The sequence below is a fragment of the Gadus chalcogrammus genome, chromosome 19, assembly GCF_026213295.1.
Source record: "Gadus chalcogrammus isolate NIFS_2021 chromosome 19, NIFS_Gcha_1.0, whole genome shotgun sequence".
Classification (NCBI taxonomy): domain Eukaryota; kingdom Metazoa; phylum Chordata; class Actinopteri; order Gadiformes; family Gadidae; genus Gadus; species Gadus chalcogrammus.
In genome coordinates, this window is record NC_079430.1 from 13402314 (window position 1) to 13421371 (window position 19058).

At 48.4% G+C, this 19058-nt stretch overlaps 2 protein-coding genes across 2 annotated transcripts in view; one reads left to right on the plus strand and one right to left on the minus strand.

The window, feature by feature from the left end:
• Positions 1 to 3444: 3444 nt before the first annotated feature.
• On the minus strand, positions 3445 to 17157 carry LOC130372605 (solute carrier organic anion transporter family member 1C1-like). The gene is made up of 15 exons (XM_056578707.1): positions 17062 to 17157; positions 15840 to 15951; positions 13150 to 13291; positions 12644 to 12776; positions 12245 to 12366; positions 11741 to 11887; positions 11242 to 11340; positions 10327 to 10602; positions 8926 to 9090; positions 8024 to 8219; positions 7106 to 7271; positions 6580 to 6764; positions 6219 to 6283; positions 5855 to 5972; positions 3445 to 5458 (listed from the first exon to the last, which is right to left on the minus strand). The coding sequence occupies exons 2-15, from the start codon at positions 15888 to 15890 to the stop codon at positions 5245 to 5247; spliced, it is 2079 nt and encodes a 692-aa protein (XP_056434682.1). The 5' UTR covers positions 15891 to 15951; positions 17062 to 17157; the 3' UTR covers positions 3445 to 5244.
• Positions 15907 to 19058, plus strand: part of LOC130372855 (proton myo-inositol cotransporter-like) — a 40105-nt gene continuing 36953 nt past the window's right edge. Inside the window, exon 1 of the mRNA XM_056579016.1 lies at positions 15907 to 15961. Coding sequence (XP_056434991.1) covers positions 15907 to 15961 — 55 coding nt within the window. The remainder of the gene's footprint in view (positions 15962 to 19058) is intronic.

Below are 19058 nucleotides of genomic sequence, written 5' to 3' on the forward strand. Positions count from 1 at the left end.
TGCCAAATAAAGACCCATGGCCGCCTCTGACGAGGTGCAGCCATCCCAGAGTAATCCAAAAGTTTTTCAACCCAAACAGACGATGAGCTGAACAGGTTTGCATGGTCGGCTTCTTTTTCAGAACAGAATCGGTTATTTGTATTGCTTTGCCACCAAAGAATCTCGCAAGACTCTGATTGGCTGCAGTCTTTCAAACAGCCTAGGGCCGCGGCCATATTTGTAAAGCAATGGCCGCCCATCCAACGCTGCCAGTCAGCTTGAAACGCAGACGTCTCACTAACCCTGACCGTAACCACACAAAGCCCTTAGGTAAAGTAACGTAACGCAACGTAAAGCAAAGTAATGTAAAGTGACATAAAGTACCCGTCTCGAAGCGTAACGCTATTGAGATGACATACAGTATGAACCATTTGAACACAAATCAAAACCAATTCAAACAAACCATAGCCCAAAGGGTACCCCTCACCCTGAACCTGCTCCAGGTGCATCATGGGAGACGAGGAGAGCCTCACCTGAACAGGTCTGGGGTTCCGGTCTGGTCAGTCCTCCTGGATCAGGACCGGAGCAGGTCTCAGGTGGTCCTGGTCTTAGGGGTCCGCCTCCATTCGAGGATTAGCCCTGGGTGCGCTGGTGGTCCACTGAGGGGACGCGCGGAGCAGACAGAGAGAGGGTCTTGCTGACGGAACCTCTGGTCTGCACGGAGAACGACGGCTGAGTGGGCGGGCGACCCCAGCTTCTGTAATCCTGCTCTGATTCCACAATGGGCTAATTCTGCACACGCCCCTGTGCCAATATGAAGCTAATCGCACAGACACACACGTACACATACACACGTACACACACACTCCTCTGAGTACACACAAACACATACTCCTTCAAACACACCCAAACACACACGCACATACACCTTCAAATGCACACAAGCACGCACATACTCCCTCTCCCCAATTCACTCACACACACTCACTCGCATTCCTATAGACACACACGACACACCTCCTCCTCCACCCCTGTGTCCAGGCCAGGAGCACCTCCTCTCCTCCTCCTCCTCCTCTCCTCTAATACTCCCCTGTGTTCAGGCCAGGAGAACCTCCTCTCCTCCTCCCCTCCCTTCCTCCTCTGTGTTCAGGCCAGGATCAGCAACTCCTCTCCTCTACTCCTTCTCCTCCTCTCCTCTACTCCTCCTCCTCCCCTGTGTTCAGACCCCAAGGCAGGGGCGATCAGCAGGACAAAACATCGGCTGCATTTTCATTCCCAACTCGTCCCAGAATGGATCCGGCAACAGGCGGGCAGGGAGAATGGACAGGGAGGGAGAGGGGGAGTGAAAGGGTGAGAGAGAGAGAGAGAGAGAGAGAGAGAGAGAGAGAGAGAGAGAGAGAGAGAGAGAGAGAGAGAGAGAGAGAGAGAGAGAGAGAGAGCGAGAGAGCGAGAGAGAGAGAGAGAGAGAGAGAGAGAGAGAGAGCAAGAGAGCGAGAGACAGATAGAGAGAGAGAGAGAGAGAGAGAGAGAGAGAGAGAGAGAGAGAGAGAGAGAGAGAGAGAGAGAGAGAGAGAGAGAGAGAAAGGGGGGAGGGAGTTAGACCGAGACAGAGGTAAAGAGAGAAGGAGAGAGAGACATGGAATGGGTAGCGAGGAAGGGGCTGTGAAAGGACAGAGCGGAGTTGGAAAAGTTGGTTTCCTCCATTATTGGCAAGAAAAATAGAGAACCAACAACCTCATGGCAGGTTGACCTCTGACCCTGTCCTCAACAGAGAGAACCAATAACTTCACAGCAGGTTGACTTCTGAACCCGCCCTCACTAGAGAGAACCAACAACCTCATGGCAGGTTGACCTCTGACCCTGAGAGAACCAACAACCTCATGGCAGGTTGACCTCTGACCCTGAGAGAACCAACAACCTCATGCCAGGTTGACCTCAGTTTATGTGTTTATGTGTGTGTCTTGCATTTATGTTGTGTTGAATTTTCTGGTGAATATTCTAGGAATGTTAGACTTACTACCAGGCTACGATACTTTTGCAACATTTCATATATATATACATTTCCTATCCATGCTAAGATAACTTTTACTGAGGCCAATGTATTCATGTTTAATGTCAAATATGTTTAATATTGGGTCAATTATGTTAAATGTACACTTAAATTGACCTTCATCTTGTTCCTACTGTAGCACTCATGTATTTATCTTCGTCTTGTTCTACTGTAGTACTTCTGTATTAACCTCTTCATCTTCCTGTAGTACAACTGTATTTATCTTCATGTTGTTCTACTGTAGTACTACTGTCTTTACCGTCATCTTTTCTACTGTTCTACTGGTCCTTAAACGTTGTCTGCGCTGAGGGAGATTGCGCCGACACCGACCACACCCAACTGTCATCACGTGAGCTCTCACACTAGGATATGCTAATTAACAATGCTAATCACGCTGATCTCTTCAGGCTGGCTGCTTTCTAACGAGAGCCACCTGCAGGCCAACCCCAGTGAGGATGGTTCCTTCACACCAAACCGTTTGGTACATCCACAAAGGAGCCTGCCACGTGGAATCTGTCTCAGAAAATGTAAAATCTTGTTGAGGTGGGTGAGTTTGTGTAAGGATTATGTATTTGGTTTGTAGGCTGCTGGCTGAGGGTTAGCCACATTCACCGTAGGTTCTGTGGGAACATGCGTTGCTATGGGGCTACACCCGCAGACGGCTGGGTAAGGAAACTACACCCTGCTGTACGTTTGAACCAATGCTATCCCTGGTTGTTGGCGGCCATGGCTAGAGGGCAGTACTCACAAGATGGCCACACTCAAGGTGCGTTGGGATTCTGCTGCGTGATCAACACAGCCAACTCCTGACGAGCTGGCTGTCACCCTGCATGGTTGACTCTTCTGTTGTTGTGTGCATGATGTCGTGAGTCGCTTTGGACGAAAGCGTCAGCAAAATAACCTCTGACACGCCAACTTGTGATGTCACTAAAGGGTTGGTTTGTAAACGGCTTGTAACGGCTCCGCACACCTGGGGGTAAAAGAGCATTTTAATGAAAATGGGAGGGGGGCGAGGGGAGGATTGGGGGGGGCTTTGTGGAGCAGCCGTGGTCACAAGAGGATTGGTTCTCCAGGGATTAACTTTATAACGTTCCCAGCATTCCTGAGCGGTATCAGACTGGCCGGGTGCAGTGCTGCTCTCCAGGAGGGACAGGAATGTACGTTGGGGTGAGGAAACGTTCCCCGAGGAGGAAAACGTACTCTGAGGAGTGTGTGTGTCACGTGCGTTGATCTGTGTGTTTCTACACCGATGTAGAAACATTTGGCCCACTGCAGGAGGGAATCTGTGCTTTGAAAGACACGCAACATACAGTTCTAGAAAAAAGACTAAAGATAATAGAAAATAAGTCTTACATAAATATTGTTCATTCAATTTCAATCCAATCATTTTGTGTCTCGCTTTGTGCATGACATCATAACACGTCTTCCATTGTGATGTTTCCGTTTCATGTTGTAGTGTTTATTTATGTTGGCGTTTTTCCAACGATGACATCTCTGGGAGAAGTTCTGTTGTCGATGCAGAGCATGAATGTAATAATTTAAGTTACTCAAACTATAGTGATTTCATGTATGCATTTTGTGTATGCATTGATCATAAAATTGGGTATTGGGTCAGCATTTAGCCTCACATTGACCCGTTTGACCATTTGACCCTGATTGATCCAGATCAATATAAATAAATAAGAATAATAAGTAAATAAGAAAATGTTCTTAATGTTTTATCTGGAAAAAAAAATAAAAAAAACATAAAAAAAAAACATTTATTCATTCATTATGCCCATCATTCATTCAACCACACACCCTGACAGCAGTTTATGAGCAGTAAAAAGTTGTATGGGATCAACGCCTTGCTCAATAGTGGGAGGGAAGAGTATGTCACGTGATTTTCCACATGGATATAAAGCTGTTCACAGCACCACCTGTTGGAGTGAGGTGACGTCAGGAGCGCATACTAAACCTGAAGCAGCAAAGCCAGAAGGAAATAAAAAGTAAAAGATAGAAGAGCCTTTGAACAGTTGACAACAGCAGTGACCACACTGGTTATGAATAAATGAAATGTGCGTAATAATACACTTGCTGCCCATTTCCAACATCAATGGGTTTTCCCATTGGGAGATTCGTAACCCTTCGGGCATTCAACTCATAAACTGAGTTTTATACCGCTTGAAGTCCAGGGCCATCGGTGAGGTTTACCGAGTAAACACAGGGGAATGTTGTGGTGGTCTCCAGGTATAGGACAACCTTGTTGATGGACAATCATGTAATTCTGTCTTGTTGATATTCCCAGGTTCTGGTTTGACAATCCTGACAATACTGTTCTGCATTCATCTCTCGTCATCTCTGGGGAAACACTAACTGCTTCTTCTGATCGGCTCAAATAAACATCTAGGACTGTCAGATTCTCTATGAAACACAACTTGGCTCCTAGTAATAATGTTTGTTACTCTTTATGTCATTTAATACCAGATACATACAAATATAAACAGTTTTTTTACAGAGTAAAAAATATAGGTTCAATCAGGCTAAGATATGATATTGGTGTTTTATATATTAATACTGACAAAAACAAACGTGTATGGATACAGATTTCATAGTGAAACAATAAGGCCAATCAGGCAACAGTCCAGCGTCTGAGTGGGACCTGGTAACTTGGGTAATTTGGGTAACTTGTGTGTCTGGTGTAACTAGTGTAATGAGGTAACGGTGTAACTGGTGATACTGGTTTAAATTGTTTAACTTGTGTAACGGGTGATACTGGTGATACTTGTGTAACTGGTGATACTGGGGTAACTGGGGTAACCCGTGGTCTCACGTAGCTTCGGCGATGTTGTATGGGGGGGTTTGAAAAAATGAAGCACGTAAATCATTTATATATATAACTCCATATATATATGCATCATATTTTTTGTATAGTTTTCTATTTTTTATCTGAAATCGAAGTGTGTTATTTATAAACCTCACGACGGGATAAGACGTGTGAGAGCTGTGTGTCCCTCCAGGGGGTCCGAGGGGGTCTGGGCTCAGTGAGACCCCGAAGTGTACATCAAGGAGGGGTGTGGGGCCGGGTGGGCGGCGCTGTTTCCCAGACGACCCCCGTTTTCATATCTCCGTGGCGACCGCTTCGACAGACCCCCTGTGGTGAGAGCTCGGTCCGTGACAGGGGGACGGGGGGGGGGCGGGGGGGGACGGGGGAGACGGGGGGGACGGGGGCGGGGTTAGATGGTGCTCTCCCGGTCGGCGTCGCCCCGGTCCCCCATTACGACGCTGGCCGGTCGCGCCGTCGGCCCGTCTGTCTGTCCGTTCTGCTGCAGCTTGGCCTGTTTCCGTAGCGACGCCTTGCGGGCGCGCTGCACCACGCGGTAGTAGAGGGCGCACCACAGCAGGTTGGCCACCAGGTACAGCGAGTAGATCAGGCCCAGGAAGGTCATCCTGGGGACGGATCGCAGCACAGCGCTCCAACGATTAAAGGGGACGTATTGCACCACCGGGTGTGAGTGGGATTAGCCGTTTTGAAATTAATCTGCCTCTTCTGACATCACAAGTGGGCGTGTCCTCCTGTGTGCTGGATCGATCAGTCTACCAGCCTACCCAGTGGACTGTAGCAAACGTTGCTCATCTAGGTGGACACACCAACTTGTGATGTCACTAGAGGCAGCTTTTCAAAACGGCTTGTTACGGCTAGTCACACTCACACCTGGTGGTATAATATGGGACCTTTAAGTTTTTTTTTTTTTTTTTTTACAATTGAGAAATATTTTTTGGGAAGGGGGGGTAAACAGACGTTAACAGGAAGAGGAAGGGCGGGACTTGAGCAGGAAGTGGTACCTGAAGGCGTTGGCCTCGTAGAGACGGCAGGCGCCCCGGCCCCCGCATCGCTTGGTCCCCCACTTCAGACACGTCCTGTCAATCAGCGCCCCAAAGTATATGGGAGGCGGGATCCCACCTGAAGATACACACACACACATATATAAATACACACACACACACACACACACACACACACACACACCTTTAACTTTACATTAGCACAGACACACACACACACACACACACACACCTTTAACTTTACATTAGCACAGACACACACACACACACACACACACACCTTTAACTTTACATTAGCACAGACACACACATACACACACACACTCAGTCACACACACGGTCAGCCTGGTGGGATTTGACTCACCCAGGGTCCGGACTATCAGGGTCTGCATCCCTAGAGCCAGGGACTTGAGGTCCGGCTGGATGGATCTGGAAACACAGGACAGCTCAGTACTCTAGCAGCTCCCTTTAGCGCTAGCTTTGGGCCTAGCTTAGAGCTAGCTTTAGGGCTAGCTTTAGGGCTAGCTTAAGGGATAGCTTTAGGGCTAGCCTTAGGGCTATTTTAAGGGATAGCTTTATGGCTAACTTTAGGGTTAGCTTAAGTGATAGCTTTTTGGCTAGCTTTAGGGCTAGCTTAAGGGATAGCTGTATGGCTAACTTTAGGGCTAGCTTAAGGGATAGCTTAGGGCTAGTTTAGACAATCCTCATCTCTGTCTCTCTCTCACCTGAGCAGGACGATGTACCCGGGCGTTCCTCCGCAGGCGGACACGAAGGCGAACAGCACAGTGAAGCCCATGTAGAGCTTGAACATGTAGTCACAGTTGCCGTGCCGCGGGCACTGGCCCAGCACCACCGAGCTGTTGCCCGCCGGCCGCAGCATCTCGCCCACACAGGTGCAGTTGTGGAACACCTGAGGGGTGGAGCTTCATGTTAGTTTGGGGGAATCTAATCTGAACATCTAATCTGATGTCATTTGAATTGATCTCATTGAAATTAAAATGATAGGATCCGATTGGATTAAATTGAGTGCGATCTAATACGATCCGATTTAATCGAATACAATTGATCCGATAATCAACAAATAATCCGATTTTAATCTGACCCGATTTCAGGAAATCCGATTGAATCGAATCGGAACCGATTTAAATATAATCTAATCCCATTTAATCTAGTAACATTGACCCGATGATCTGCTCCTAATCCAATCTAATCCGGTCCGGTCCAGATCTCCCCGGGCCCCGCCCTGCTCACCATCTCCTTGCCCGCCCCGGTGGAGGTCTGGCAGCCGGCCAGGCAGGGGGAGGCGTAGCTGAGGCCGTTGGAGGAGCACACCGGGTCCCAGTGCCGCAGCGAGCAGGAGCAGCCCATGTTGCACCCCGACACCATGGAGACGGGCTGGTAGGACACCGCGGGGAGCCTGGAGGGGGGGGGGGACACGGCCGTCACACACTGGGTGAGGAGCGGGGGGGGGGGGGGCGGGACACGGCCGTCACACACTGGGTGAGGAGCGCGGGGGGGGGGGGGGACACGGGACACACACTGGGTATGACGGCCGTGAGACAGACAGACAGACAGACAGACAGACAGACAGACAGACACGTCAACAATAACAAGATCATTTGGTATCTCACGATTCTGTTCGACTTTGCTTCTTGGGTGAAAAAATTGGGTTCAAAGTCGGTTAAGATTCCAAATGGATTCTTGGATCGGTACGTAGCGATGCTAATCCCAGGATCTCCACGAGCCTCATTGTCTGTGGTCCACAGGCCAGTGTCGCACGCTGTGATTCAAGCAGGACTCAGACCTGCACTCACCCCTGGTAGACCACTCAGAGCCTCAAACCTACCCTGGTATTAGACCCCAGACCACCCACCCCTGGTATTAGACCCTCAGACCCCCAGACCACCCGCCCCTGGTATTAGACCCTCAGATCCCCGGACCACTCACCCCTGGTATCAGACCCTCAGACCCCCGGACCACTCACCCCTGGTATCAGACCCTCAGACCCCCGGACCCCCCACCCCTGGTATCAGACCCTCAGACCCCCGGACCACTCACCCCTGGTAGGAGACCCTCAGACCCCCGGACCACTCACCCCTGGTAGGAGACCCTCAGACCCCCGGACCACTCACCCCTGGTAGGAGACCCTCAGACCCCCGGACCACTCACCCCTGGTAGGAGACGGTGAGGCCGGCCACCTCTGCGTTGTCGCAGTGGATGAAGAACTGGATGAAGAGGAGGAGGAAGGAGGTGATGGAGGTCCCCAGGGCCATGCGGGCCGCGCCCACCACGCCCAGACGGTACCTCTTCAGGATCAGACCCCCCGTGATCACACCCAGGGCCACCGCCGGGAGGTTCATGCTCCCTGGGGGAGGGGGGGGGAGGGGGGAGGAAGAGGTGTATGAGATGAGGAGCGCATGAGGGAGAGAGGGAGGGAGGGAAAGGGTGAAGGGAGATATATGGAAGGGAGGGAGGGAGAGTTGGAGGGGGAGAGATGCAGAGAGAGGGAGAGAGCGGAGAGAGAGGCATGAAGGAGTAGGGAGGGAGGGAGGGAGGGAAAGGTGTAAGGGAGATATATGAAATGAGGGAGGGAGGGAAGGAGGGAGAAAAAGGTAGAGGGGGAGAGAGATGGGAGGGAGGGAGGGAGGGAGGGAGGGAGGGGGGAGATGCAGAGAGAGAGGGAGATGAAGGGCGATGAGGGAGAGAGATAAATGTGTGGATGGAGAGGCCTAAATATAAAGGAGCACGCAGGGAGAGGAGAACACGGGGTTCCTTCAGGGGAGCGAGCCGCCATTCCTCTTCCAACAACAACATCATTGTTCCCCCAGGAACCTGCTGCCTCTATTGTGTTGGCTTTAGATGGTGGTTGTGTGTGTTTCACCCATGAGGAAGATGGTGTGTATGTTTGTGTTTGTGTGTGCATATGTGTGTGTTATCGCTTAGGTGGTGACTGTGTGTGTGTGTGTGTGTGTGTGTGTGTGTGTGTGTGTGTGTGTGTGTGTGTGTGTGTGTGTGTGTGTGTGTGTGTGTGTGTGTGTGTGTGTGTGTGTGTGTGTGTGTGTGTGTGTTACCTATGAGGAAGATGGCCTTGGAGGCGGACTGGCCGTAGATCTGCTCCATGTATTTGGGCTTGAAGGTGATCATGCCGATGAAGCCGTTCACGGCCACCAGGGAGGTGAGGATGATGAGGGGGTACACGCGGTTACTGAACAGCCTCCGCAGCGACGGCAGGAAGTCTGCAACCAGGGACAGGAAGTGGTCACCATATGGAGGATCCCCGTTCGTAATGTAGGAGTTTAGTTGCGTTGAATCCTTTGTTTGAGTATAGAAGCTATCAGCATATATATTTAGATTAACATTAACATTTAGCAGGCGCTTTTATCCAAAGCGACTTACAATAGGTACATTTGTCAGAAGAAAGACAAATAATATATTGCTGTCGGTACAGTAAGGATGTTCATAGAACCAAGTGTCAAGCACTAACAAACGCTAGGTTAACCCATTCCCCGTATACAACAGAGATAGCTAGGATATGATGCTACACAATGCTCAGTACTATTTTTAAGTGCCAGGACGTATCACATACAATAGGTGCGTACATCAAGTGCCAGGACGTACAACATGCAACATGCATACATGAACTACAAGGATGTACAACATACAATAACTGCGTACATTAAGTGTGAGGACGCACAACTTACAATAAGTGGGTAAGAGGGGTGGGGGAGATATATGCCAATGGTTGTGATTCTATGCTGTGTGCTGGCTCATCTATGCTAGTTTAACCTACAAGAGTAGAAGATTTTTGCATTCTCAACCTGACCTGAATCTTTTCTACGAACACTTTTACCACTTTTTACACCAACGCATGCTGGGGTCGGAGGTCACGTCTGTATGTTCAGCGTTAATTATTGACAAAGAATGCGCAGCAGTGCAACCTTTAGCATGCTAGGGTCCCTGTGTGTGCGATGTCCAAGGTTGAGCTGATCTGTTGGTTGGCCGGTGTGTAGCCGAAGGAAAGACTTTTGAGAGTCTGGCGGTCCACATATCAAAGTACAGTATAATAATAGTTATTATTTCTGAAATAATAAAAATGTGCACCCATTGTATATACCTAATCGTATCATGGTACCCCTAACCCTATAAATGGGACTGGGTTCCATTAGGTTAACCAATCGCTAACTTAGCAATTCTTAGTGCTTGGCACTTGGTTCTATGAACATCCTTACTGTACTGATAGAGATATATTGTTGTTTCTCTTTCTTCTGACATCTGTACTTCTTGTAAGTCGCTTTGGATAAAAGTGTCGTCTAAATGCCTTGAATGTGAATGTAACGTGTTTCATGCTTGCACGCTGCTCGCACGTTGGCGTGTAACGTCCTTCAGACAACATCCGTCCTGTTTGGTTCATGTTGATTCTAGCCTCTTGTTGACCCAGTGGATCTCATCACTGGGCACAGACAGCAGCATACCTTTAGCCAACTCGGAGAAGTTGACCTCTTTCTCCTCCTCTTTCTCCGCCCCCGCCTTCTCCCCTGGGAGGAAGTTCTCGTGCTCCATGTTGGACCCTTTGCCGGTGCGGCCGTGCTCCTCCTCCTCCTCCTCCTCCTCCTCGCCCTGCTTGGCCATGGACTTGGGCAGGAAGAAGAAGGGGATGGCGGACATCAGGATGACCACGCCGGTGACCAGGAAGCCCAGCCACCAGGCGCCCACCCAGCGAGAGTCCTGGTCGTTGATGGTCAAGGCGTCTGTGGGAGAGGAACCGGCCTGAGTTAGGAACCTACTCCCAGCTGGGTCCTTTTGAAACCAGTGCTTGGGGCAGGATAGTGGTCAGGGTGTTAGACTTCCAGCCAGAAAGGTACTGGGTCTGAATCCCACAACGTCCGCAGCCTAACCTGTCAACATCCATGAGCAAAATGTCATAACCTGACTGCTCCTTAATGATAACCGAATTCACTCATATTTCCCTTAGTTAAAAACTCTGCTAAATCACTATGAACTTATTCCTTAATACCCACAGAAATATTCCTTTTTCAAATCTTGAGTTGCTTTGTAGAATGAAAGAAAGGGTCAGAGGTCAAATTAAACAACCCTGAATCCTCAAATTCCTAAATGATTCACTACTTTTTAACAATTGGGACCACAAGAAAAAGTCCACAGACATCATGGTCATAAAGACATTGACCTTCGTAGCAAACCGTGCTGTTTACCCTCTTAACAGGTTAACCATTGGAGAAGGTTAACACCAGGTTAACACCAGGTTAACACCTTGCTCAAGGACAGACAAAGGCGTTCAACCCAAGGAGGCACAAGTCTTCGTTCCTGGTTTTTCCGTCATCGTCCAACCCTTGAATACTTTGATACAGGCAACAGGACGGGCAGCTCACCGAGGTCCACGGAGCCGATGTCCACGTAGACCTTAGCGCAGAATGACCCCAACATGAAGCCCATCATGGGCCCCAGGATACCCACCGTCTGGATGCATGCTGGGAGAAGGAGAGACGGAGAGAGAGGGGGAGGGAGTACATCTCACTGGTCTGTATATTTACATTTACATTAAAGGCATTTAGCAGACGCTTTTATCCAAAGCAACTTACAATAAGTTCATTTGTCCGAAGATAGAGAAACAACAATCGCTGTCGGTGCAGTATGGGTGTTCATAGAACCAAGCACTAATAATCGCTAGGTTAACCCATTCCCCGTGTACAACAAAGATAGCTAGGATAAGATGCTACACAATGCTAAGTACTATTTTTAAGTGCAAGGACGTACGACGTACAATAAGTGCGTAAGAGGGGTGTGTGTGTGTGTGGGTGGGGGGGTAAGGGGGAGGTCCATGCAGAGTCTAGATGAACTCTGAACAGGTGATTCTTGAGTCTTGTGTACCGATGTAGAAGGCGGTGTTCTCCTCGCGGGAGAAGTCGTCCAGGTAGGATACTCCCAGGGGGGTGATGGGGGTCTCCCCGATGCCGCGCAGCATGTTACCAAGGAACACGTACACCCACATGGACGAGCCCGCCTCCTTCTCACACGCTGGGCGGGAAACACGGCGAGGACACATGAAGGAACCATGAGGACACAGCTTTGATTCAGACCAGGTGGTCTAAAATCAGATTTATTGAGTGTATTGTAAACAGGTGAGCTGGTCACCAGGTGAGTTGGTCACCAGTTAAGGTGAGCTGGTCACCAGGTGATCTGGTCACCAGGTTAGCTGGTCACCAGTTAAGGTGAGCGGGTCACCAGGTAAGCCGGTCAGCAGGTGAGCTGGTCACCAGGTGATCTGGTCACCAGGTTGGTTAAACACCAGGTGACTTCACACCAGCTGAGATGGACACCAGGTGAATCCAACATTAGATAATCTAGTCACCAGCTGAACCAGGGTCAGATTACCTGCTCTGGACTTCTCCGAGTGCATGTCGGTGTCCACGACTGTGCTGTGATTGGTCAGACAGGGCAGGATGCTCTCTGTGGCGTTGTCCAAACTATGGGACATGCTAGTCTCGTACTGATAGCTGCAGAACACAAAGCGTTGTTAGAGGAAGGCTAGACGTTTGTCTTCCTCTGACAGACAAACACTAAGATGTAGACACTAAGATAGACGTCTGTAGGTGTGTGTGTGTGTGTGTGTGTGTGTGTGTGTGTGTGTGTGTGTGTGTGTGTGTGTGTGTGTGTGTGTGTGTGTGTGTGTGTGTGTGTGTGTGTGTGTGTGTGTGTGCGTTGGTCTGTAGCTGTGTGTGTGTGTGTGTGTGTGTGTGTGTGTGTGTATCAGTGGTTGTGTGTGTGACTCACTGTCCCTGGAAGAAGTGTGGCATGGCGGTGAGGAAGCAGCCCATGGCCATCACGAGGCAGCCCGCCCCGATGATCCGCGGCCGGTGGAGCTTCGCCCCGAAGTAGCTCACAAAGGCTATCACCAGCAGGTTACCTGGGGATGAATGGATGAGTGAGTGAGTGGATGAATGATGAGTCTGGATGACCGAGAGACCTGATGAATGAATGAGTGGATGAATGATGGACCTGTATGACCCGACGATTGATGAGTGTATGACCGAGTGACCTGATGAATGAGTGAGTGGATGAGTGATGAGTCTGTATGACCTAGTGACCTGGATGAATGAGTGAGTGGATGAGTGATGAGTCTGTATGACCTAGTGACCGGATGAATGAGTCAGTGATGAATTAGTGACCTGATGAGTGAGTGGAGGAATGATGAGTGTATGACCAAGTGACCTAATGAATGAGTGACCGGATGCATGAGTGAGTGATGAATGAGTGAGTGATCGATGAGAGTGGCCCACCGATCTCGAAGCTGCCATCGATGACCCCGATGAGGGAGCTGGGGATGTCGAAGCGTCTCTCGATCTGCGTCACCGAGCTCTTCATGTAGCCGCCGGCGAACGCCTTGGCGAAGTACACAAAGGACAGCGCCGCCAGGAAGAGCTGCTCACACACACACACACAGGTACACACACACACATTAATACACGAAGGTCAGGGCCGCCAGGAACAGCTGCTCACACACACACGTACACACACACACACACACACACACACACACACACACACACACACACACACACACACACACATTAATACACGAAGATCAGGGCCGCCAGGAACAGCTGCTCACACACACACACACACACACACAGGTACACAGGTACACACAAACACACGCACACACACAGGTACACACACACATTAATACAAGAAGGACAGTGCTGCCAGGAACAGCTGCTCACACAGACACACACACACACACACACACACAGGTACACACACACATTAATGCATGCATTAATAAACACGCACACACACATACAGACACCAACAGGTACACGCAGACACAAGCACTAACAAACATACACACACAGGCATTAATAAACACGCACACATAGGTAAACACACACACATATACACATGTATTAATAAACACAAATACAAAGACACGTACGTGCATTAATAATCATTCACACACAGGTAAACACATAGACACACACGCACACATACACACACACACACACACACACACACATAGGTAAACAAACACACACACACACACACAGGTAAACACACATACACAAATTAATAAACATACACACATAGTCATGAACATTCCCATGTGGACCCATTTGTGACATACACAAACCCACACATACGAACACACACAGACACGTATGCATACACAAGCACATACACATTGACACACATGCACAAACACACACATACAGACATTAATACATACATACAAACACCCATGGACACACACCTCTACCTATACAAGCCCATACACATTGACACATCGACAAACTCACACATGCACACACACCTATACCTAGACAAGGACATAGACATTGACACACATGCACAAACACACACATATACATTAATACATGCATACATACAAACAGATACATACACAAACACACTCACACCAAAACAGAAACAAATGCATTGATGCTGATCACATTAGAAGATTTGATCCTGTTTAATCTGGCTTCACGACTTTTACTAGAAAGGATAACTTCCCCCCTCTTAAGGTATGAAGGGGCTTTACTCTGAGGGGAAGTCTTTGATTTCTGCTACACACTTTTACTTTGAAGTTGTGGCAACAAGACTATTTGTTCAAACCTGCAGAGTTCACTTCCCCTATAACAGTTTGTTTAAACTTGTGTATCCCAGCCGCTAAACCAGATCCACTGACTGTATGTACATTAAGTGGGAAATGTGGGGACATGGGAGGCTGTCTGGATAGCTTGCCTTATCTATTCTTTGTTTTTATATTAACTTTGTCTGGTCTGACCCATCGTTTAGCAGAGAGCTCAGAGCAATGAGTTCCTGCTTAATCATTCACCTTTACGTTTCTGTGGCACTTGATGTGTATGGAACATGTACATTTGTACATTGACTTTTAGCATTTAATAAATGATCATTTAAATATTTTATATTTTATAAATTACAAACAGGATTATATATTTTTTAGTATATACTGTATTTCATGACTTGTCTTGAACAGCGTTTCCTACGAGAAAACCACAGATTCATGTCTAGTCCAGGGTCTGATCCAGGGTCTGATCCAGGGTCTGATTCAGGTCTAAATCAGGGTCTGATCCAGGGTCTGATCCAGGGTCTGATCCAGAGTCTGATTCTCCATTCAGTAGACAGAGAAGTCGTCAGGGATTCCCAGCTAACGCCACGCTTACCTTAACTGCCCCTCACCCCCACACCATAAACCAGTTAGCCCGTGCCTTTCTGATGTTTATGGGCGAAAGGGGAAGATCTTATCGGCCCCTGATGTTCAACATTATCTTGAGATGTCCTTTGAGACTCAGCCCAGTTCTCTCTATAGACCCAAACAAGTTGATCGCTCCACAGACAGGCTTCGGAACAGAACTTCTTTCCTTTCCTTAGACGTCCTTCATCCTCTCAAAACTTGTGTTTGTATTCTACTGATCATCTCAAAGAGGCTTAATGATGAGCCCCCTATCCGAGGTCCAAACAGTAATCATTAACCATTAATTGGGATGTAAAACGTTGTAAAGATTCTCCCACACATGAACACCATAAGGAAACAGTGAGCGCCTGCCATGTCATTCCATCCATACCGTCAGCTCTCAATGACCCAGCGACCCCCCCCCCCCCCCCCCCCCACCGACCCACCCACGCATACCAGCTACCCATGGAGGGTTCTGAGCCTGAGACCAGTCCTGAACCAGAGACCGGGTCCTGAGCCGGAGAGCCTGAGACCTGGTCCTTAGCCAGAGACCGGGTCCACTGGTCTACATGAAAGCCTGAGACCTGGTCCTTAGCCAGAGACCGGGTCCACTGGTCCTCATGAGGGCCTGAGACCTGGTCCTTAGCCAGAGACCGGGTCCACTGGTCCTCATGAGGGCCTGAGACCTGGTCCTTAGCCAGAGAGCGGGTCCACTGGTCCTCATGAGGGCCTGAGTCTGGGTCTGGAGGACAGGTCTGGGGGGGCCGTACTGACCTTGAGCTTGGAGCAGCAGGCCTTCCGCCGTGGCTTGGTGTCCACACTCATGATGCCCTGACAGGAAATGGCCCCCAGGAGACAGGAAACGGGAGGTGTGGCGGAGCAGGACCTGCAACGAGGTGAGCGGGTTCAAAAGGTTGTGGGTTTGATCCCATTGTGTCTGCGGTCTACCTGTTGGACCTTAAGATGCCCGACACACAGCTGTTCTTAACGACACGCAACCAAATCACCGGAGCTCACTTTGGATGAGGGCGTCAACTCAATTAATGAGCAATAAAGTAAGCATATAGAGTAAAGGGTTGGAAAAGATTAAATCTGAGCTTTTACTCTTTGATTTGTACTCAATACTTGATACAAATGTACTGTAAGTATTGTCTTTAAGTATATTATTGAGGTACTTATTGTGGTATCTGTAGGAGATTGTATTGTTTTACCTGACACAAAACATATGTAACTCTTGACCTCACTATATGTATTACCAACATCACAGAGTATGTAACTTGTATAACTCCTATGTAAGTATAGCAACATCACAGAGTATGTAACTTGTATAATTCCTATGTAAGTATAGCAACATCACAGAGTATGTCACTTATATAACTCTCCAATGTAAGTTTACCAACATCACAGAGTGTGTAACTTATATAACTGTCCTCTATGTATGCTAACCTAAGAGATTATGTAACCTATGTAATTTTACTCTGCATACCTAGCAGTAAACTAGCAGTACAATTTGTAATAAGTAAATTTTGTTTCACAATAAGTATGTGTTCCAGTTCCATGCTGCTTTTGTTTACCGAGATTTGATTGATATTTGAGCCGACAGGATATTTTGAAGATACGGTCAAAATAAGGGACAAACTGATCAGTCATATAACACAACATAACACAACATAGTGTGTGCAACAGATACTGCATCGTACTAAACCTACAGATGTAGAAAGTAAATAGAAAGTATACATCGCTAAAGCCAAATAAATAATTGCAAAACTTAAGAAGAGTATTAGGAGGAAAAAAAAAAAGTATACAGCATTTAGAGTATAAATTATTAGAAATACGTAGTATTAGAAGGGTCAAGTATTAGATGCGACAAAAAGGAGCATTGAAATTAATAATTTGTCATGCAGAGTGCTGGAGAGTAGCAGAGTTTTTAAAGAAAGAGTTTTAGGAGTAAAGCGTCTTAGAGAACGAGGAGCGATGATTGGGAGAGATTTCTTACCTTCTCGCACTGTGAGAGGATGGTGAGAGTGTTTCTTGGTGTTTGAGCTGGCGTGTGTGTGTGTTTGTGTGTTGGTGTGTGTGTGTGCTGGTGTGTGTGTGTTGGTGCGTGCAGGATAGGTTAGGACTTTGTTCAGACTCTTATCACTCTCTCCCCCCCCCCCCCCCCCCCCCCCCAAGAGTTTCTGATGATCAGTAAATACAATAACACCCCCCTTTCTCTCTCTCTCTCTCTCACACTCACTCACTCGGCCACTCACTCACTCACACACTCACCTGATCACTCACTCGCCACACTCCAGACTGTACCCCCTCTCCTCTTCCTCCTCCTCCTCTTCCTCCTCCTCCTCCTCCTCCTCCTCCTCCTCCTGTCTGAACATCAGAAGCAGGTTCCGTCCATCCCTCCCTGAAGGAACAACAAACACCAGGGCTTCCCCCCGCTGGTTCTCCCAGGACTCAGAGCCCCCCCCCACTCCCCCCACCCCCCCCACCCCCCCAGCCGGCCGATCCACACGGCCTCAAAGTCTTCCTGTTCCATTCATAGACCGCAACAATGGCCTGGGTCTGGCCCGGTCCGAGCAGAACTCTCTCTTTGTCTCCAGCTCTGTGTGTGTGTGTGTGTGTGTGTGTGTGTGTGTGTGTGTGTGTGTGTGTGTGTGTGTGTGTGTGTGTGTGTGTGTGTGTGTGTGTGTGTGTGTGTGTGTGTGTGTGTGTGTGTGTGTCCGTCCCCCTTGCACCCCTCTGACTCTCTCTCTCTCTCCCTCTCTCCCTTTCGGTTGGTCATTGTCTCCCTTCTCTCTCTCTCTCGGTCTCTCTCTTATCTGGATCACGTTCACACCCTCTCCCGCTCTCTCTCTCCCTCTTGATCAGATCAAAATTCGGTCTCTCTCATGTCTCTCCTCTCTCTCCCCCTCTCTCCGCGCCTCACTCTCTCAGTTCATCACCTATCCCCTCTCTCCTACTCTCAGTTCATCACCTATCCCCTCTCTCCTACTCTCGGTTCATCCCCTCTCTCCTACTCTCAGTTCATCACCTATCCCCTCTCTCCTACTCTCGGTTCATCCCCTATCCCCTCTCTCCTACTCTCAGTTCATCACCTATCCCCTCTCTCCTACTCTCAGTTCATCACCTATCCCCTCTCTCCTTCTCTCAGTTCATCACCTATCCCCTCTCTCCTACTCTCAGTTCATCACCTATCCCCTCTCTCCTACTCTCAGTTCATCACCTATCCCCTCTCTCCTACTCTTGGTTCAACCACTATCCCCTCTCCCCGCTCCCCCCCCCCCCCCTCTCCTCGGGGGAGTTCAACCACACGTCTGCACTCCTCCCCTGTTTTATATTTTAAGGTTTATAGTTCATTTCTATTATTTATAGTATGTACGTATATATTATTTATATTTCATGTTAAACAGTGTGTGTGTGCCCGCCAGAGGAATATACGGGTGAGAAAATAAAACCAAATTCTAGACAGTGGAAGATCTTAGTTCTTAATGATATCAAAGTAGTGCAATGTGAAAATTATAACCTAACCATATTTCTCCCATCAATATCAGATGAGATAAAAAAATATTATATTTTTAATTTCGAGATGATAGCAAAATAACTAAATCCTTAAATAAAATAAAATACCTTCCAAAACCGAATCTAAATAGTTATTCTTTCTTGTAGACTGAGGCGTTTCCTCGTGACAAGATTTGACAAACTACTGCAATCACCTCCCTGTTATCTAACGTCCTCATCAGTGTTGTCCTGTGATGCCATCATGGGGCCGAGTCCCGTCCTTTATTCATAGATTATCCTTTGTGTTCCAAACAACTTTCTTTATAGCCGGTAACACATTGCTTCACAAACGGGAAACCAAATATAAGTGAGGTAACACGAGCATGAAAACACGCGAGAGGGAAAACACACACGCACACGCGCGCACACGCGCACACGCACACGCACACACAGTGGTTTCTGGATGGCCGCTAGAGGGCAGACTTGCACCATAAACAC

Coding starts and splice junctions, on each gene's coding strand:
- LOC130372605 (XM_056578707.1), bottom strand. CDS start 15,890: ATGAGTGTGGACACCAAGCCACGGCGGAAGGCCTGCTGCTCCAAGCTC. Junction 13,292..15,839: donor CCTGCTGCTCCAAGCTCAAG/GTCAGTACGGCC, acceptor GTGTGTGAGCAG/CTCTTCCTGGCGGCGCTGTC. Junction 5,973..6,218: donor CCTGATAGTCCGGACCCTGG/GTGAGTCAAATC, acceptor GTGTATCTTCAG/GTGGGATCCCGCCTCCCATA.